This window comes from Branchiostoma belcheri, unplaced genomic scaffold (assembly GCF_001625305.1).
Source record: "Branchiostoma belcheri isolate BF01 breed outbred unplaced genomic scaffold, Haploidv18h27 scaffold17, whole genome shotgun sequence".
Taxonomy (NCBI): Eukaryota; Metazoa; Chordata; class Leptocardii; order Amphioxiformes; family Branchiostomatidae; genus Branchiostoma; species Branchiostoma belcheri.
The window spans coordinates 466626-488754 of record NW_017803157.1 but is presented as its reverse complement, the minus strand read 5'-3'; the positions used below and the strand labels follow the sequence as shown (position 1 = coordinate 488754).

At 39.4% G+C, this 22129-nt stretch overlaps 2 protein-coding genes across 2 annotated transcripts; both read left to right on the top strand.

Annotated features, from left to right (window-relative positions):
- The first annotated feature begins 4125 nt into the window (after positions 1-4125).
- Positions 4126-14424, top strand: LOC109466678 (rap1 GTPase-GDP dissociation stimulator 1-like). Its single transcript, XM_019764419.1, has 15 exons — positions 4126-4177; positions 6653-6775; positions 7314-7436; positions 7644-7769; positions 8160-8309; positions 8623-8751; positions 9219-9344; positions 9749-9892; positions 10202-10336; positions 10820-10957; positions 11369-11494; positions 11997-12129; positions 12731-12864; positions 13451-13579; positions 13900-14424. The coding sequence occupies exons 1-15, from the start codon at positions 4174-4176 to the stop codon at positions 14028-14030; spliced, it is 1851 nt and encodes a 616-aa protein (XP_019619978.1). The 5' UTR covers positions 4126-4173; the 3' UTR covers positions 14031-14424.
- A 1390-nt stretch (positions 14425-15814) lies between these two features.
- Positions 15815-21916, top strand: LOC109466686 (carboxypeptidase E-like). The gene is made up of 9 exons (XM_019764431.1): positions 15815-16063; positions 16897-17039; positions 17952-18154; positions 18788-18961; positions 19242-19405; positions 19653-19786; positions 20244-20383; positions 20565-20670; positions 20994-21916. Exons 1-9 carry the CDS (start codon positions 15963-15965, stop codon positions 21194-21196), a joined length of 1368 nt encoding a protein of 455 aa, XP_019619990.1. The 5' UTR covers positions 15815-15962; the 3' UTR covers positions 21197-21916.
- Positions 21917-22129: the final 213 nt, after the last annotated feature.

Sequence of the window (22129 nt, the reverse complement as noted above, 5' to 3'; positions counted from 1 at the left end):
CACACGAGCAAACTAATTAAAACCAGAATTTGAGAGGAAATAGTTGGAATCCAGCAATCGATGCCCAAAGTAACGTGTTCAAATACAAGTGATCCTGTCATGTAACTAAAGTCGGTCATCAGTTAAGACAAAATTTGGGAATGACTACTGGATTAGTGTTGCTGTTCTTGTTGTAATTGTGACTTCAAGATTTCTCGCATTTTGCATCAACAAATTTTACAGAACCACCAAAAGGTTAACCACTGGCTAGATTTTCTGCGCGCCATTTTATATATATATAAAGTCCTTGACTAAGACTATTTGAACGTCGAGGGGAAGAAAAGAAGGGAAAGAATTAGGGCTGGCCACCATGACAGAGGACATTTACAGTGTACAACCCAACTTCAAGGTCATGCGCCCATGTTTTGCAGCAAACAAATTGGTCTCACAGACTACATGCATATTCTCGGCAATGTTTAACACCCACCTAGATATTCTTTAAATGTCCCCTGTATATAATGAAGTTTATTGCAAATTCATGCCCGAGGGCTGATTGCAAGAACATGATAACAACAGTAAACAGTAGAATGATAATAAGTGATGCTAATGCTACTTTATATATACATTTGTAGTTATTGTTGGGTTTGATTTCTTTTCCGTGTGCAGTGGAGTATGAAATGGCCGACGTTTTGCGAGATATATAAATTGGGAGGTGTTAATAGAAATGCAGTTTTTTGTAGGCTGGGAAGGTGAATAAAGCTGGGGAACATTTTGGTGACCATTTCAAATAACTGATCTCTTTCGGTGCTATAATGAGGGCAATGACAAATAAAGTGCATTTCATCCTCCACTGCGTTTCCTGTACAATATTTACATATTCTGTCGTTAACAGGTACTTATAGTAATTGTTTGTATCTACCCTTTTCTATTTCTAATGTATGAACGCTAACTCTAAGCTTACATATGGCTGATCTAACATCGAAGTCTTTGATGTGAAGATAACGTTCCATTGTGTATACAGGTTTCAGATGTCTATAAAATCTTAGCTTACCGACATCAACAGAGAGATTGTAAAGAAAGGTTTGGATATACATGTCAGAGAGTCTACTTCTAAGTAATGTACATATGTGTTGCTTATCGAGATCGATGTTGTCGTTATGCCAGATATATGAGAAACCACTGCGGTCAAGTATTTCTTTCACATGGTGTAGCACATTTTTCTTGTGACCAAGCATTAACATATGTTTTTGAGATACTACTAGTTTGCTTGATTTTTTTTTATTTTTTTTTTACAACTTGTTGAATCAACATGGTTTTAAACGTTACCAAACAGCAAATTTATAGAACAGTGCGCTAAAATTTCACAACTAAAGATGATTTACGCGAGGACTACTGTGCAGAAGTTGGCAACATTTGCGAGCCGAAAGTTCAAACATGGCGGCGGCTTTTGTTTTTACTCACGCGCCCGTCGGCTCACAGCGGCTCAGATCTCTGTGCGGTCCCATCCCCTGGCGATGTCCACGTTGTTGGCGATACTGTCCAGTGCACCCAGGACCCAGTTCGCATGGATGGGCTTCAGTTTGGACAGCGTCGACTTGTAGTAAAGCGTCGACTTGTAGGGGATGTGTATTAGCGTCTAGTTGCCTCAGTCTTAACCAATACTTGACTAGGCGTACAGATACGTCTGTGTCTAGTGACAGTCTACCGAGCTCTGCTCTCTTATCCGCTCTCAAATCTCATTAAAAGCTTTACTAAGGATTTTCGACGTTTGCATCAAATCTATAATGTTATATGGTTGTGAAATCTGGGGAAAAGATTTCTCAAATGATTTTTCGGGTTAGATAATATATAAATGACTACAGAAATGTCCTACCTTGCTAAAAAGGAGAGAGAACAAGCTCACGGTGTTGTCAGGTAGAGAAGACTTCTGATAGATCATACTCGTAGATACGCTCCCCAAAAAGCTACCAAACCGCTTCTGTCACATCATTTAGACTAGGCATGACACCAAGGGTCAATGCTACTCTCATAGGTATGCGTCCCGCCTTACTACACAAAAGACTTCAGCTTCAACGTTCTGGGTGTGAACTTGATGTCACCAAATGACTACGTCACCAGACTCTCCTTTAACAAATCCATTTTTTTCTCTTTCAAGACAGTTGGAGACTGATCTAATATGTATCAACAAATATCCCTTCCTGGAATTTCTTAACCATTCTTAATCGAAGTGCATTGGTGTGCAAAATGCCAGGTGTGGCGTGTGTGTCGACTTTACCTGCGACACTCCAGACCAAAATTCACTTTAGCAAATAATATGATAAATATAAACACAGCCATCACATGTATGGACCTGTCCCCGACCCTAAAGTATGAATTACAGGGGTATCCACGTTGGTTGATGGTTACTGCTGTACCCAGAAGAGTACGCCCAGATCCTAACTACTGTATGCAATACTCAATGACATGTTTTTTTATCCTCTCGACCACATTTGGTCACATCTGTGCATTTAGCCCATCTGGGCAAGAACATGCAAGAAAGATTCATATCAATTAACAGTCTGACATATTTCAACTACAAACAGCATTTGAAGGGTAGTCTACCTATTCAGAACAACAGCGTGCGTACAGGTCAATCTCTTTGGTACACAATACACAATAAACAAATGGCAAAGGAACACACACAGCAAACTAATTAAAACCAGAATTTGAGAGGAAATAGTTGGAATCCAGCAATCGATGCCCAAAGTAACGTGTTCAAATACAAGTGATCCTGTCATGTAACTAAAGTCGGTCATCAGTTAAGACAAAATTTGGGAATGACTACTGGATTAGTGTTGCTGTTCTTGTTGTAATTGTGACTTCAAGATTTCTCGCATTTTGCGATCAACAAATTTTACAGAACCACCAAAAGGTTAACCACTGGCTAGATTTTCTGCGCGCCATTTTATATATATATAAAGTCCTTGACTAAGACTATTTGATCGTCGAGGGGAAGAAAAGAAGGGAAAGAATTAGGGCTGGCCACCATGACAGAGGACATTTACAGTGTACAACCCAACTTCAAGGTCATGCACCCATGTTTTGCAGCAAACAAATTGGTCTCACAGACTACATGCATATTCCCGGCAATATTCAACACCCCCTAGACATTCTTAAGAAAGTGATGATCAGCGTTCAGCATTTATGGCAACGGTGGTCCAAAGTGGAGAGACCGGTTCACCTAGGTTCGAACGTTCACCCTACTTAATAGGCCGCTCTAGGCTTAATGAGGTCATGTGTCGTAAAGGAGGCCCAAAGACATTTTTATTCACCCGCGCGCACTAGTTTGGGGTTCTTCAGAGGATGTCATCCATATAATCAAGTCGGTGTGGCCTAAGAGAACTTCATAATTAGCGAACTCTCGCAATTAGTGGTATCCAACTGTTTGTATATTTGTTTGTTACATTTTGTCCATATATATGGAGTAGAGATCCCTTTGCATATAATGTTTTGTCTTGGTTTGCATGGTGCAAAGTAAAAACTTGAAATCAACGCTCAGTCAAGAAAACTGCTAATTCACCTAACTCTTGAAAGATCTGAACGAGAATGACTCGAAAACGCAAAAAAATTTCCTATTTTCTTTTCTTTCTCTGAAAAGGAGGCTAACCCAGCCCGAATGGTCTTTAATTTATTAAGGCATCAACAAAAGGAAACTCCAGGCCCTGCATGAGATTGTACTGTTACAGAAACTTCCGAAAATAATACAAACCAGTAACGTTGCAGTAACAAATCAAATCAAAAGATAACATAGGTAAATATACAGGCATAGCTTACTATTTCGTGTTTCTGAAAACAAAATAGGTTGTGATAACTTTTTCGCGATCTCCGATGACGCAAATGCCTTGAAATTCTACATTTCGCAGCTATTTGGGTCATCAGGCGACAAACCGCATCACCCTTGCTCGCGAACTAATACCAAAAAAACGCTTCACTGGCCGACCAACTTCACCACGCCGAAAAACACCACAATGCAAAGGATTTTTTGGTCAATTCAAAAACTATATGAAAAATCTAAACGATCGCGGTGCGATGGGGAGACAAACTCGGCGTGACAACAATGCAGATCCGGCGATTTACTGCAATCTATTTTTCCTTCGTCAGATTTGAACTCCGACCCGGAAACAGAAAGCAGACCGGAGCGGAAACACATGTGACATGGGTAAGTTGAGGCTCGCTTTACCTTTACCCAGGACGCTTTACCTACGGTATTTGATCTCAGGTGTGTTTCTTGAGGAAAAGCTTAAAACGAAAGGCTGTTTCGTGACTGCAACAATCTAGGCGCACATGCACATGTCAAAATCTGGGCCACGTACAATTTGTAGCATCTCTCTTTTGTACCTATACCTCCATGATAGTGATCACTGTAAATTTAAGAAAAACCGCATCATTTATATTTATCTGCCTCCCTCTTCTTGACTTGTTACTGTCAAAAGTCACAAGAACACCGAAGCGTTATAACAAGCCGCCTATCACGCCCATATAAACCTCCTCACACGACTGGTGTCCCTTCATGTAGTGTAACATTGATCGGTTCTGCTGTATATATCATGCGGTTAGATTTGCAATGCCCCCGAAATGGTTTCTTGGGTAGTTTATTGCAATGAATTGGATTTTGACTTATTTTGTAATTCAGTGGTGTCTGCTGAGTGCACTTCAAACGTAAATTTAGGAGCTTGTCAGTCAGAAGTGATTTTACCTTCAGTGTTGGACCACAGAAGTCTGATTTCATAATTGCTCGTATCAGGAGACTAGTTCGAGAGCTACACTGTTGTACATTGAGGTATGGAAGTAGACACAAACTCTAACATTTACTGTAACTGTCTGAATGTGTAATGCTACTGAAATGACGAAACACTTGACTGAATCCAGTCAGCCACAACTGACATCCAATTTGACTCTCCCAGTAATGTATATAAAAGGCCTAGGGAAAAAAATATGTTTCCTGTTTCCCGACCGACCATAGAAAAAACTGCATACCCTCAGCCATTTTTTGGTGGACCCCTGCAAAGGACATAAACGTTTCGAGCTGATCGACTATTTCTAGCTCCATGATCTGACACCCGAGTGATGAAATGTTATACAATCGTTTTTCCAACATTGACATTGACATTATAAGTGTCCTAATGTAAGTTTTACTTTATTACACAGTTTATTGTATAAGTGGATTCCTAGAGATCCCCAAAGAAAAGAAAAGAAAGAAAGAAAAAAGATATATAATCCACATTAAAGTACCGTCCAAAATTTTCTCAGGACTGAAATAGGAAACACAACATTTTTTTCATAGGCCTAATAGATATTTTCTACTCCAAATGTCCTGTGTGGTGTCATGAATACTAGTAATGGCAGGCTCAGGAATTGATCCAGCTGTAACTGGGCAATTACTGTTTTGCTTTCGTTCAATTGTCCCTTTTCGGGCCTAAGCAATATAATTTAGGGGATTGCTGGAGTTTTTGTAGGCTGAAATTGAAAAGTGAACTAATAAGTAATATTGTGGCTTGTGAACAATCAGGGATGGCACATTGTATTATGTATATACATGTATTACCAGTATACGATCTACTTGAAGTAGTGACACGGTGACATGAAACAGCTACTCTTACAAGCCTACCTGCCTATATGCACAGGCCAGGTACTGGCCCCTTGCTCCCCTCCATCAGGTTCCTCCAGCCAACTCTATCAAGGGCAATAGTCGGAGTCTGCTTCCCTTACGGTAAGCCCTGTGTCACTCTGAATCTGGTCTTTCCACCTCTAAGGTGGTCTTCCCAAGGGGTATAGGGTTATGAAACAGGAAACACACCATTTTTCCTAGGCCTCAGAATGGGAGGAACCATGAACAGGGAACAAACGTAGGTCTGCCTAGGTGACGTTTACTGATCTGGATTGGGTATTGCCTGGTTGATTGATGTGAGGCCTCGTCTGAAAGTGGTCCAAGCTAAGGGTGATCGGTGGTGCATGTGAACTAGTACTGTGGGGTGGCTTGTCTATGACCACAGTACTGTACCATTTAGAGCCTTAGAAGCCTTGTACTGTAGTTGTGCAGTCAGAAAAAATGGGTAAGTCAAATCTCCTTTTATATTTTGCACATACTATAGAATTATCCTGTATCAGTGTATGTAAGAAAACATTTTTTTTCACAGAAACTTGTGATAGTCTTGACCATATTTATAATTCTGTACTACTACTAGTAGCTAAAAGTAACCTATTGAAAAGATATTATTCCTGCATGTGAATTTGTATTACTGTCAAATTTATATTTGTAACATTACAGTAGTCTGTGATATCCACTTTAATAGTCCTAGTATTAAATGTTTGTGCCCTTATAAGTTATATTCCACATTTTCCAACATTGACATTGGTCAGAAAACACCCTGGCCCCTCATGAAATGACCTTGCTCCCTGCAATATCTTGACATTGTCCAATGAAACAGTGTGTCCTGGGGATTCAGCACAAAATTGGATGCACTTTTCCAATACTACTGTTAGGGACTGGGCAACTTGAAAATTAAGTGAGTTCAACTCTTTCTCATAATGTTATATGCCAGCAAGATGAGCTTTCATGCTATACAGACACTGGTGAGTGTTGGCAACAAATGTCATGTAAATCTATAAAATTTAATGTTTTTCTTTGTTACAGATGAGTTGGAAAATGCTGTGAGGCAGTTGAAGCTATCCAACGACAATGGACTCCAGGGTCAAGCAGAGTCCGTGGACATGTCTGTCTGTGTCAGTTGTATGCTTAAGGCTCTGGCTGAAAATGGTAGGAAGCAGTTTCAATATTATACCTATTGTTTAAGTCATTGCTGAAAATGATAATTTGGAGCACAAATTTTCATACTGACTAATGGGGCCAAAATGTATACGATTGTACAACAGACATCAACACTTATCTCAGAATAATTCTTTTAAATGTTCCAATTTGTACAGTTGCACAGCTAACTTTTTTGGAAAAATGACAGTTGTAGTAATAACGTTACTGTTACAATGTCCAATATTGAGGAGAGATAAAAGAATATGGAATATAAATGACTTCTGGCAGAAAAAAGATTCTCTTCCTTCCAATCAATATATAGACAGTGCAGGATATTGCTCATTTGTGGGCATGGCCGTCAGCACTACTAGAAAGTGATTTTATAGATTGGATAGAGTAGAATGGGACCTTTTTTTCGAAACCCTGTGTCAGACACAAATACCTGACTCTACATGGAGATGAAAACCATTTGAACAACAATTACTCTAGACTAGAGCACTGTCTTTCGTACATGTACAACAACTACCTTCCTTCTTGTGTTGTTCAGGAAGTGAAGCCGGTCAAGTGATCCTTTCCCATGAAGTTCTGCCCAAGTTGTGTCCACTGCTAGGTCCTGACTGCAAAGATGCTGCCAATGTGGCCAAACTGGTCGCTGAATTAGCCAAAAATGGTGAGTATTACATGCCTAACCTACCTAATGTTATATAATATTATCATATATCTTTTACTGTGTTGCTCAATGCATTAAGTTGAGTTTGCAAAGTTCTAGGCACTGAGCTAAGTGATACGACTTACTAGTATGCAAAAGATGGTGGTGAATATCTAGCTAAGCTAGCTAAGTGTTACTAAGTGGGTACAATGTTCTCACCCATTTCAGAATTTTTAAGACTGCCTTGTGTTGAAGCTGGTCTTGTCCAACCATTGGTGGAACTGCTGTCATGTGATGAGAGTGCAGCAGTGAAACAGAGTTGCAGGGCACTAGGCAACATCTGCTTTGATAATGGTAGGTAATGCAAGACCAACACACTGTAGCAGCAGCATATACTTATACCTCATACTATGCTTTGCATATAAGCTTTGTATATGTGCGCCACCTAGCAATTTGCATAGAAAATACTGCATATCAAATGCCCAGATAAGGGCATTTATGAGGTATGAGGTAATATGAGGTATAATTAGGATTATCCTTCAAGCTAAGAGCAATTTGTCTAATCTCCAATTATATAGCACACACACATGCATTCTGTCACATGTTTTTCTTTGTTTTATGATTTGGGCTTTTAAGATGCCTTTCGGGCTAATTTCATTTTGAGACCAGTGATGAGCTAATGTTTATTTTCTACAGTATAATTAATTTAGATTATTTTAAATTTTGAAATTAAAATGTTTCTAGATCCAGCAAGGGATGCGGTAAAGTCCCTGGGTGGTTTGGAGAAGCTGTTTGCCATACTGCAGAGTCTTACGTCTTCCCAGTCCCAGCCTGACCATAGCGGCATGTGCACCGTGGGCTGTGGCTTCTTATTAAACCTCACCAATACACATGGTAAATGTAGCCTCACTTACTATCTGCTTTACAGCTGTATTGTGTAACATTGGGATCATACAAATTGTCAAATTTCAGGACATTTCTTAACAAAATAAGTTGAGTCAACCCTACACCCATACAAAGAAGTGTCATCCAGGGAATGGAAATTATATGAGTAGGTTTAAAAGCTGGAAACATAGCTGTTAGCCATGTTTGTTTACATTCTGGTATTTTGCTCCTAACATTGACAGAAAAACATGTCTGCAATCACCTATCTGAGGGTAAATTGATGAGAGTTCAATTCTACTTACTAATTTCTACTATTTTTCAGAGAGCTTACAGTCAATGGCATTATCCCTTGGTGCAGTCAAGGTGCTAGAGGAGATTCTTCAACAAAACTTTGAGGACCTTTCTGTGTGTCAGATGGTTCTACTGTGTGTGGGCAGCCTTGCTGAGTCAGGCTAGTGTGAACAACCTTCTTCTTATTCTCTGTTTTGCTCAAAGAGAATGCTTGACAAATGTGAAATGTAGGATTACTGTTTTACCTATCTGTTGATACAATGCAACTGATAATCTACTAGTACCCATCTTAAGAAAATGTCTTTGTTGATAGATGAAGATAACTTTATTCTTAAAAAACAGAGCACATCTCAACATCATTTAAAAGAATGTGTTATGTTTGCAATTTCTTGTCAGGTTTGTGTCTTAACATTGCAGTTGTGATGTTTATCAAATATTAACACTAGATCATTCCTGTAATATTGTCAAACAGTTTTTAATTAGCTCTGAATAATTTGCTCTAAATTTTACAATATATTATAGCTTTTCCATGTAGTGGTTGCCATGTTCATTCTGATGTCAGATACAGTCATGATTGGATTAACGTGTTATACAGCTACAGTAAACATCAGTTTTCCCCTTAATCAGATGCGGGAAAAGAAACCCTTTATGAGCCCAACTTTGCCGGTGATCTGGTGACGATGATGGACACTGAGGTTGGGTCAGACCTGATGGAAACTATACTGGAGCTGTTAGCAACATTGGCTGAACATGGTAAGGCCTAGGGAAAAAACATGTTGTGTTCCTGTTTCCAGACCGACCCTAGAGCTTTTTTGGGGGTAGGTTTTGCCAAGATGGTGGCTGTCCTTGGTACTAAAAATCCTATCATGGAGCACAGATAATGTCCAGAACACAAGATCTCTGCAGTGTTATACTACTAGGAGGCCCTTAAAATGAACTTTTCCTTTCTTTTGCCAATGGTGACATATTCACATACCAAATACATGTACATGATTGTATGTATTATAAAGATCCATCCACAACTTCTCAACATACATTTGTATGATATCCACAAGAACACACAAATACATTTAACACACATGTCCACAAATGGCAACCTTCTGTGCTAAGGTAAATATCATATACATTTCATATCCTGTTTTTTTCCAATGGTACAGATGGAATCAAGCTGCAAATTGTTCAAGCCGGTGTGACTGCTACCCTTCTGAGGCTAAGTGCTGAATCTGAGGATGCAAATGAGGGTGATGACTCTAGCTTATCCAAAGCTGCAGCTGACCTTATTGTCCAGTTGCTGACTGGAGGTAAGAGATGTATTTTGATAAATATTACGGTATATTGAGAATTACCTTCCTGATCAGAAATTTGCCTTCAGTAATTATTACTTAATAGCAAGGACATTATACACTGTATAATGTCCTTGTTAATAGTTATATTTTATAAGAAAACATGGAGAACTTAGGATGGAATTTGTTCGCCTCTTCAAATAGGTCCTTTCTTTTGTGGTCATAGAAGGGGCAATATGAAATAAAATGTGTTTTATCTTCCACTTTGTTTGACATCAATATTTACAAGTTCTTTAATTTATAAGATTCACTTTCTTATTCCTTAAGATGAGAGCATGAAGCTGCTGTATGACTCTGGAGAAGGACAGGTGCTGAAGGAAGTCATGTCACTGTGGCTGCCATCAGACAGGGATCATCTACAGGTGGCAGGTGTGCTGGCTGTGGGCAACTTTGCCAGAAATGGTAGGGAATAGTGAGAAAATGCTGTGTTTCCTGTTTCTCGACCGACCCTACGAAAAACTCAGCCGACCATAGCCTTTTTTGAGTCCCCTTCAAGGGACATATTTTTCAAGCTGATAGACCTTTCCTAGCTCCATGATCTGACACCTGAGTGATGAAATGTTGTACATTGGTTTTGGAACATTGACATTAAAAATGGAATGTCCTCATGCTAGTTTTACTTTGTTAAACTGTTTTGTGTATGTTGGATTACTAGAGATCACCAAAGTCTTTCAGTTCTCATAAGATATCTTTATTCGATTCCTATCACATTCTGTTACAACTCATTTATCTAAAACAAAACTCAAATAAAGAAAGATTAAAAAAAAAATATTGTCCTCTTACTGTTGTTATGTACAGGTGACGGTGACACTATTGAAGGTGACTGTAAATAGTAGTTATTGTGTAAAGCACATGCTGATGAAAATGGTTGCTCTTCCTCTGCAGAAGAAAATTGTGTACAGCTGGTTGCCATGGGGATAGTGGAGCCCCTCCTCACTCTCCTCCACAAGCATGATGGGAAGGTGGCGGCCATGAACATGCAGCACGGTGTACTGAGTGCCCTGAGGAACCTCGCCATTCCAGGTACAAATGACAAAATAGCACGAGTTTAGACAGCAATGATATGTGCCTGCACACCCTTTGGCATAACACGCCAGCTTCTGTATCTGTACCTGTACATGTATACCCTGGGTATAAGAACCCTTTGGCATAACACGCTAGCTATAGCTTCTGTATGTGTATCATTCTGAGTGTACTTTTTTGTATAACCAGTATAATAACCCTTCGGCATAAAATGCTACTTTCTGTAACTGTACCAGGTGCCTGTATATCCAGTATAATAACCCTTCTGTGTAACACGCTAGCTCGTTTCCAAAATCATATCCAGTTGCTTGAATAACTATTTTTTGTCGTATATTAGAATTACATTTTACTTTCACTTGCTCTTGAATGATAGCACATAATGAGTACTACAACACTTGTTGTTGTCTCTAGTTGCTAACAAAGAGGTTCTGCTGAAGGCTGGTGTGCTGGATGCTCTGTTGAGCTGCCTGGATGTGGACATTTCTCCTGTGCAGTTTAAATTACTCGGCACTTTGAGGATGCTGGTAGATGGACAAGGTAAGAAGGTTTTCCATTGTTACTGTCACAGTGACTCTTTTTTTACAAACAAGTTAGGGAACCAATTATTCATAAGTTACAATAACAAAATAAATGTAACTTGACAATGTATATACATGTACTAATATACTAATGAACATACCTAGTCATCAATCTAGTAATGTCCATTGATGTACACGACATCGGGGTACAAAAAATACTTTGGTTGTTTCATGTGTTAAAAGTCAGCTTTTCTTTTCAGCACCATCATCATCGGTAAAATTCGCTGTCTAAAACAGTAGATATTATACATACACCTCAACTATACTTAACATGCAAATAACAGCTGTAAGCATGGACTATGATTATTTACCTTAATTGGCAACAAAAAACACAGCATACTTATGCATATTAAAATCAGTAAAAAAATCTGTACTATGGTAGGTGTTGTGCTATGTTAGGGTGCCCCTCCCCCACTCTCCTCTTCTTACACATAGATTTGTTATAATTGCTTCTCTCGCAGAGTCGACAGCTGTGCAGGTAGGTAAGGATGCAGCAGTGGTGGGGAGACTGGTGGAGCTGGGACGAGTGGTGGAGCATGCAGGGGTGATGGGGGAGGCTCGCAGGCTGCTGGCAGCCATCGTCAAACATTCCAGGTTAGATTCAGGCACGACTAAGTACATTATACTAGTACCTAATATCAGCTCAGAAAGGAACAACAAATAGTCATGCCTTCAAGTACCAGAGTTATCAACCAAGAGTTGAGGTGTTCAAAAACTCATTCTTTCCTAAAACTATCGCAGAGTGGAACTTGCTGTCATTGCTAGCTTTAAACAATGTTTAGAGTTAAATGTTCAAGGGTTAGGTGTAACAAGCCTGTGAAGCTGCTGTTACGCCAAAGGGCAGTTATGCTGGCAAAATATACAGATACCTGCATTCCATCTTGTTTTTTGCAACTGTGGAGCTCAAATAAGCAGGAGCTTGAACTAGTATAATGTAAAAGAAGTAAGTAACTGGCCAGCTTTCAACTCAATGGCTTAGCCTTTTCTGACAGTTTATATGTTCCTCTGATAAGGCTAGATCATTTGAAAAGTTGGTGTCAATTATTCTTTTAACTGTATTCGGCATTCCAAGTGGAATAGCATTACTGACTAAAATATATGTAAGGTACCACATGTGAGCTATGTTGTGCACTTATCCCAGGATGAAATTGAATCACAAGCCTTAAATACATTAATTTTATCTGTGTTTCCCCAGGTCCAAGGAGGTGGTGTCTTGTGTTGTCAATCAAGGGGGTGTGGCCCATCTGGTCACCATGGCAACTTCAGAATACCCGGTGATGCAGAATGAGGCTCTGATTGCTCTGACTATAGCTGCAACTGTCAGTCCAGGTTTGTGTCAGTCATTTTTAGAAAACATACTGTTTTTGTTTGCTTTGTTTCCTCTTCTTCTTCTCCAAACTAATAAGTTCAATGACCTGAAACAGATGTCTGTCACCATGGTAACTGGTGTTGGGTTACATCATGTTGCAATCTTATAGCAGGAGGGATTTAGACTCCTATCACCATATACTAGTTACATATATGAATGTGTTTGAGTAAGAATTAACAGAGCAGACAATATGCAAAATGTAAACATTATGCAATGCTTTGCAAATGTTACCTCTCTAGTTTTTGTGTATCTATTTGTTTATTTATTTCAGCGGTAGCAATACTTTTTTTCAGTGGTCTTCAATATAGCAGAATGTCCAAATTTTGTTCTGCAATACAGAAATACTTTCTTCTGCAAATTCACAATTAAAAGCCTGGATCTAAACCCATGGCATATAACTTGTTATATGCAAAATTGCATGTTGGCAAACATTTTACATGCAATTTGAAAACAAGCAAAATTACTTGTATATTATAGAGTCATCCACTACCTTTTGTCAGTAACACCTGAATTGTACATTCAACTTTCCATGTTTTTCCCTGCCAGAATCTGCAGTAGGAAGTCTGGAGTCTGCAGAAGTAGCGAATGCCATCCACAGACTGCTGGGGGACCAGAACTGTGATCCACATGTTCAGTGTAACGTCATGGCACTGGTCAGTTCTCTCCTCCACTCAGGTGAGCTGTGCCTTAGGAAGCACGTCAGTAGAACGTACTGTGCAAAACCCATAATGCACTGAAAAACAATTACTCAAGCAACTGGATAATTTGATTATGGAAATGGTCAGACAATTCATCAGGTAGCATCCACCACCTTTCCTCAGTGACACTGGACACTTGTCAGAAAAGCAGGTTTATATTTATTATTTTGACCTCTTTATGATATCAAACAATAATATTTACCTTATTGTTGTGTAGAAATTTTTATTCAGTTGCCCTGGTCAGTACTAAATTACATGTACATGTATGTTACCAACTTACTATTTTGTTCCTCTCAGATCCTTTGTATGCAGAGTTTGCGAGCAAAGGCGTGTTGGACCAGGTTCAACAACTCTGCAGTCACGACAATGAACTCCTCTCACAGAATGCAAGGATGGTGCAAGAAAAAATACAACTTCGTGGAACATGAATTGATACCAAGTTTTGTACCAACATATCTTAAAATGTGTAGAAAGTGCTGACACAATTATGTTAGCCTTTCCAGGTAAGAATCGGTATTCAAATGGCAAAGATATGAATTCAAATGGATGCAACACACCTCCTAATATAAGGGGTCAATCAGGAATTGTCAAATTTCATCAATATAAGTGGAGACTTGTAAGCACTGGAAAATCTATGATACTACTATATGCCATAAGCATAGTATTACGAGTCTCTTGATGTTGCAAGCATCCAGAGAACCATCTGTGTGTCATAGTAAGAGTACTAAATTAAATGTTATAACTGATTAATGTATGTTACTGAACAAAGTTGATAGATCAGCTCTGGCAAAGTTCGAATGATTGAAAATTAAACAGATGAAGAAGGAACTTTGTATTGCAATCATTGTTTTATATCACACGCGCACACTGCGACACATGTAACGTTATTTACTTGTGATCAATAGACAAATTGACAAGAATTATATCAAACATCACTTAAGCTACCTACATACCAAAACTTACAACGATCCGTCAACTGGTTCTTGAGTTATCCTCTTTTGAATATCATTAAACAAATACCCCTGCAGTCCCAGAGCAAGCCGCTAGATATAGGGGGCCCAAACTCATGACACTTCTTCCCCAGCACAAGAGCGTAACATGTAACGCTACCTACCATCCAAATTTCATTACCCTAACGTGTCTAGATCATGAAATATCAAAAGAGAAAGTTCAGCTGCAGTACCATAACAAACCACTAGGGGGCCCAAAATCTAATCTTTTCAAGGTCTCACCAAGATCTACCCACCTACCAAATATCAAGACAATCTATTTAAGCCTCCTCAAGTTAACGTGTTGACAGCTGATAGACAGAAAGACATGCACACACACACACAAGAATGCTCCTGAAAACATGACCTTCTTGGCGAAGGTAATTACATTTTGTAAATGGATCGCCACGCCTCACGGAAAGTTTACTAATAGATAAGTACTCTTCCATCCATCCCCCCATAACAGGCGTTGGCCTCTCCCTAATCACAAGGTCCTCGACGATTATTTCGCCCACGCTGCTAACCCATTTTACATTACTGCCAGCAGCCGTGCTCGAGCGTTATATAAAGTTAAGTGTTTTGTCCGGTGACGTCAAATGCCATGGGTAATAAACGCATGTTCTCCTGTTGCCATGCTATGATTCCGCCTACGGACGGGCACGACTTCAGGCTATAGTGTTTCTGGACATTGGATCGGAAAAAAATCAGTAAAACAGAGTGTTACTTAAGCATGCTATATGTTATCGTAGATTGACTTAACGTTTAACGTTACTTCTAGATTTTATCTCTTCAAAAATTCTGCATATGACAGTACATGCTCAATCAGATGCATTTATAATGACTATAATCTACTGGAAAATATCAGCAAGGATAATGTGCTTGGGAACAGTGACCCCAAAAATATAAGAAAAACAGCTTGTTATCATTATTATGTCTTAAAGAATATATGATATTCGAGTAGGGACCTTTTTTTAAAATTAATTTGCCCGATATGATATTTCCATGCATTACGCAAATTCCATACTTTGTTGAAATTGGGGTAACGTTATATCCACGTAAACGAAATTTTTTTTTGTGGACAAGAAAAAAACAACAAAATTTTCACGCGTACGCAGTATTTTGAGGAAATACTAGAAGTAACGTTATCTTATATTGCCCTTCAATAGGCCAGTCGTGACGTCAATGCAAATGAGCTCTTTTCTCGCTTCCGCCATCTTGAAATCTAGTCGTGACTGAAGTGTTTGGCCGGTGCAGTGACAGACTGTCGACCGCAGTGTAGATCACATATTTCCTCCATTTTCCCTCAGAATTACGCACAGTTTCTACAGAATCCCTCCAGATTTAGCTTTTAGACAAAGCAGTGTAGCAAAAATGTGGAAATATCCGATTACTTTGGCGATTTTAGCCGTTTCTTTAGCGGTAGGAAAAGCAGTGCCAGAAGAAGATGACGGTCTAGAGTTCCAGCACCACAGGTGAGTACGCAGGATTTTGTTTTTCTGCTTTCCAGTTGCAGTAATTTGTCATTTACGACTCTACAATATCTGTAAGCTTTATTTTTGTAAAACAAGAGACAGAGATTATGTTGTCACTCGTACTGTTACAAAGTGACACTAGGGAATAAATTCTTCATAGTTGTCTGACGAAAATAAATTTATGATGGTGGTCAGAAAATGGTCCATATGGTATATTTCCATGAATTGCTGGCAAACTGTGAGTGAAAATGAAAAGGTTAGATTGCACAAATGTGACGTCTTTACTTATCTTGCAAGCAGGCTTTTCCCAATCGATCTGTGATTTGTTTATTTTGTCTCGGTGTTTTATCTGAGTCGTGAGTAAGGTTTTATTTGCCAAAGGTGAAAGCTCGGCTGCCATTTTATTGCCGCCAACAAATCAGTAGTTATTATGCAACCCTTTTTCTTCAACACTTCTAGTTTGGTCATTGAGTCCAATGTCTGTCATAAAATTTCACGTTAAATAGCTCCTTGGTACCGTCTTATCCATAGACCAACAAAATATAACGTTACATTTTCTTAACGCCATCTTTTCTTGACATTTGAGCAGACTACAAGTTAAAACAGGTGGTCGTGCCTTTTTTATTTGTCTACATCCAGACCGGTACCGTAGATTTTCAGTCCAAACTAAAAAAATAGAAATTGAAAAGTTGATCATGATTGCAACATGTCAATGTCTTTCTGCCCTGCCCTAACCTGAACCTAAACCTCTGGACTTGAATCCGGACCTGGACCTGAACGTGGGTTTAGGTACACAGCAATATGTAATGATCCTCACAAACATATTTCCCCAGATACCAAGAACTGGAGCAAATACTGAGGAAAGCCTCCACAGCCCACCCTGATATTACACGTCTGTACTCCATTGGAAAAAGCTACGACGGCCGGGACCTCTGGGCCCTGGAAATCTCGGACAATCCCGGAAAACACGAACTTCGTAAGAAAGCCAAGATCACATCTTTTTAATGTTTAAAAAAACAGTATATAACGTAGAATAAGTATCAGATTATCTGTGTGGGCTTGAACTGTTGAAGTACCGGTAGTTCTTTTTGGCTGTAACTAGAGATGGCTTGCTTGAAACAGTCCTTTTGCAGAGCTGCATTGATCTCATGCTCTAAATAGCAATGCGTAAGGGCCTCATCAAGGCTTCGCACCTGGGTATATTTTAGTCAAGTACCATCCAAGGTAAAAGGCTATGGTGGAAAAAACACTTGATATCTACTATTCTTATCAGTAAGTTACAAAGCTGAAAGGAAAATCTCAAGTTTTATGGTTTGGAGTTTCATGTTGTTTTTAACTTCACTCTGAAAGACACAGGTGTTAAATAGAAAACACGTGTACTGTACAAATGTGGGCAAGAGTCAGGTATACAATGCAGGTTGAAAAACATGGCATTCTCTACTGAATGCTTCATGTTTCAATCTCTTCATATTTTGGGTTTGAGACTTTTTATCTTTGCAATTCAACACCACTCAAAATCAAATTGCTTTTTGCAGGAGTAAAAGTTGACTGATGACACAGTATTGTTAAGCAGATTGGATACCTTGGCTACTGGAGGCATTGAAGCCATTCAGAGCGAAGAAAGCTGCTCTATTTTCTTTTACAGGGCTTCATGCTTTGTAATGTATGTAAGCCTATCATGTCATTCAACAGCAGAATATTCTTTGACAGGGTACTTGTGGCTCTGTTATGCAGATTTTAGCAATCAATCATGTGACTAGGGCTGTGTACTGCAGCAACACAGCCACTTGTGTAGGCCCAAAATTGTAAAACGAAAAAAAAGCCATAGAATGTGTTTGAAACAGTGTGACTGCTTGCTATAATTGTACATGTTTTCTGTGTGGCTTAGGCGAACCAGAGTTCAAGTATGTGGGGAACATGCACGGCAACGAGGTTGTGGGGCGTGAGCTGTTGCTGAACCTGGTGCCGTACCTCACCAACGAGTACAAGAAAGGGAACCAGCGGATACGCAGTCTTGTCGACAACACACGCATCCACATCCTGCCCTCCATGAACCCGGATGGATATGAAGCCGCAGCAGACATGATAGATGTAAGGCCTAGGAAAAAAATGTTGTTTCCTGTTTCCCAACCGACCCTAGGAAAACTGCCAACCCTAACCTTTTTTTTGGTGGACCCTGCAACAGACATAAATTTACATGACCGGTCTTTTCTAGCTCCATGATCTGACACATGAGTGATACAACATTGTATAATTGGTTTTCAAACATTGATGTTGAAAATGAAAGTGTCCTCATGCAAGTTTTACTTTGTTAAACTTTCTTGTATAAGTTGGATCACTAGAGATCGCCAAAGTCTAAAAATAAAATAAAAAATAAAAAGATAACCCTCCCTGCTAACCCTAATTTTTTTCAAGACTGAAACAGGAAGAACAACATTTATACCCTAAGGACGTAACCCGAGCTTTATGCAAGGCTCAAAATACTTTCTGCATATGCACCCAAAATTGGAGCTTTGCACTGAATTTTCAAATGTTACTGTTACTTGATATTTGTGTGGGATGCCATACGAAAAGGTTGACTGATACACTCTAGTATAAAGCATTTAATCAAACATTTAAGTGGAAGATAAATGATAAAACCTTTATAATGGTATTGCAGTAAATAGATTTGTATCTAGGTTCTTCATTGCCTACTGACAGAATTATGTGCTATGTGATTTACAGTCAGGTAAGAAGGACTGGCTGACTGGCCGAGCCAACGCTCAAGGGATTGACCTGAACAGAAACTTCCCTGACTATGACAGGATTGTGTACAGTCTGGAGAAACAGGGAGGCCCCAATAACCACCTCGAGGATAGCGTGTCTGAAAAACTACTCAAGACTGTCAATAAGAAAAGGGTGAGTGAGCTTAACTGTTCTTTTGGTATACAATGTACGTAGAAGTATAGTTGCTTGGTCTTGTAACTGTGTGGTAGTCTTTGATGACCAATTGCAACAATCTATATGTTCATTTTCTGTTCTGTAACAATTTCCTTGCTTTACATGGAAGTTCATCTGTGCTACGAAAAGTATGAAATCAGATGTTTCTATATTTTCCTTTCTTTTAAAAGTTGTCTCAGCAGTTATAGTGTAAGTTCCATTAAGACTGTTTGCTGAGACATTACTGTTTTACCCACAGATGGCTCCAGAGACTGTGGCTATGATTTCCTGGATTGAGAAGTACCCGTTTGCCCTGTCCTCAAACATGCACGGTGGAGACCTGGTGGCCAACTACCCGTACGACGAGAGCCGGTCTGGGCGCAGCCAGGAATACGCCAAGTGTCCCGACGACGCCATCTTCAAGTAGGGGATTCTACGAGTTATTTATGTCCTATAGTATTAGCTTCACAATGAACCGTATGCCATGTGTTGATATCTGTGCTTGTTATTACTTAAATCAATGTTAGAAATACTCATCTGCTGTCTGCAATTTATAGAGACTGAAAACATGTATTTCTACCTGCTTAAGTGGTTCATTCTAGAAAGCTTCAGCATTTTTCTTTCAACTTCTCTTCAACCTTCAACATTAATTCCACACATTCGTTCCCAGGCGTCTGGCCCTGTCTTACTCCCTCAACCAACCAGAGATGTCCAACCCTGAGCGCAGGGGTTGTGATATGGACAACGGAGACAAGTTTGTCGATGGCATCACTAACGGTGCTGACTGGTACAGTGTGGATGGAGGTAAGACATCGGTCACTCTATCAGCAGCACGCAGGTTCAAATGGTCAGCAACCCTGCCTTTGGACCAAGAGGTTGGGAGTTCGAATCCCAGTGGATGTCTCTCACCCGACATGCACGCTACTGGAAATTGTTGCAGTCCTTAGGACGGGACATTAAGCTGTGGTTCACTGTTGATTGTGCTTGTCAAAAATAGATCCTTTCCTGCCTTTCCTTTTATAATCATTGCGGGGCTACATAACTGGGTTTAAGCATTGCACACTGTAATACCGTACACCTTTGAACCGTAAAGTTTTGTCTTTGTCTTGATGTTTAGTTTGTGCATGGTCTAGTGGTTTGTGACCTTGCCTCCAGACCAGAAGGTCATGAATTTTAATGCATTAAGATACATGTACTTCTTCTTTCCAGTTGTTAAAAACAAAAAGTTTGAACTTTCTTCCCATGCCACCTTACTTTCCAGGCATGCAGGACTTCAACTACCTGAGTTCCAACTGTTTTGAGATCACGCTGGAGCTGGGATGTGACAAGTTCCCTCCGGCCAGCAAGCTGAAGAAGGCCTGGGAGGACAACAAGGAAGCCATGTTGGCCTTCATGGAGCAGGTACAACTCTCACATTTACATCAAGACATGCAAATATGTTCATGGTTCTCAGGTTCATTCATTAATTTTAACATTAAGTGAAGTACTGTAATCAGATAAGAACAAATGTATAATGATGTTTTTGTTGATGTTATGTAAGACTCAGTAGGGAAGACTTCTGAAGCTGTTGTTTCCCTTCTAGGTCCACACTGGAGTGAAGGGGGTAGTGACAGAGGCAGGAGCTGAGAAGAGAGGCATCGCTGATGCTGCAATCAAAGTGGACAACATCAACCATGATATCACATCCGGTAAAGAGTCATATCCACATTTCTAGCTAGTTTTAAAACAGTTATGTTGCATTATGTGGCATGGTGACTGAACTAGATAATAAGGTTAACATCTAATTGGCAAGTGTTAGAAATGATTTTGCATATGTATATTGGTTTTTCTTGTGTGATATATTTGGATAACATTTACATAATCTTCTTAGGCTTAACCATGTTTTTGTTTGTGACATTATTTACAGTATTGTTACAGGGGACATTTATATTGCCAGTGTCAACCACAGTCCCCAGTCAACCTGATAAGTTGCAGAATTTTGTAAAATAACACATGTTTTTTCTCTTCACAGCTCACGAGGGTGACTACTGGCGCCTTCTTGTTCCCGGGGAACACCAGGTAACAGCCAGTGCCCCTGGGTACAAGAGCCAGACCAAAAAATGCATCGTGTTGGAGAAGTCCCCTGCTACCACCTGCGACTTCGAACTGGAAAAAGTGGAGACCAACAGCGACATTGACGACTTGCTACGAGAGATCGATGCTTACGTAGAGTGAACTATGCTCCAAGATTCCAGCCAAACTTTGACCACTCCAATACGTTTTACTTACTTCTAATTCCTAGGGAAAAAATGTTGTGTTTCCTGTTTCCCGACCAACCCTAGAAAAAAACTACTGATCCTAGGCTTTTCTTTGGGTTGACCACTGCAAGGGACAGAAATTTTTTGAGCTTACATGTATCAACCTTGTCTCCATGATCTGACACCTGAGTGATGAAACGGTTTTCCAACATTGACATTGAAAATATAAGCGTCCTCAGGCAAGTTTTGCTTTGTCAAACTGCATTTGTATAAGTTGGATCACTAGAGATTGCCTAAGTCTAATACAACAAGAAAGAAAAGATAATCCCTACCTGCCGGCCCTAATTTTTTTAGGACTGAAACAGGAAACACAACATTTTTTTCCTAGGCCTAATCTCTCTCAACCCCATTGTGTTATTTCACCAGAAGTCAAAATTCCATTCTATCTCCAGACATTTCACAACAAGAGATTTTAAAGAAAATATCTATTTTTTATCATTACATGTAACATCAAACAAAAAGCCAAGCCAAACCACATATTTTACTTTTTTTTAATTGTTTGAAACTAACCACTCTCAAAAGAATTTTCTTTTTTTAACAAAAGTTGAGATATCTATACTTTTCCAGCAGTCAATTTGATGACAATCCATTATTTGTGGTAGTATTTATTCCTACAGAAGGTTAAAACAAGGAAGGCAGAGAATACTCCTTTACCAACCATCATTTGGCACAAAGTTGTCTTAAATACAACACAACATACTTTTAAACTGATGACTGAACTGGCTATACCGAGCACACTTGAGTGCTGTCTATCTGCAAAAAAAGAGAAAGCTGCACGATAAGAGGTAGTGAACCCTTAAAGATATTCCCATATTCCATCACAAATCATTCGCTTCTTTTCATAAACTCA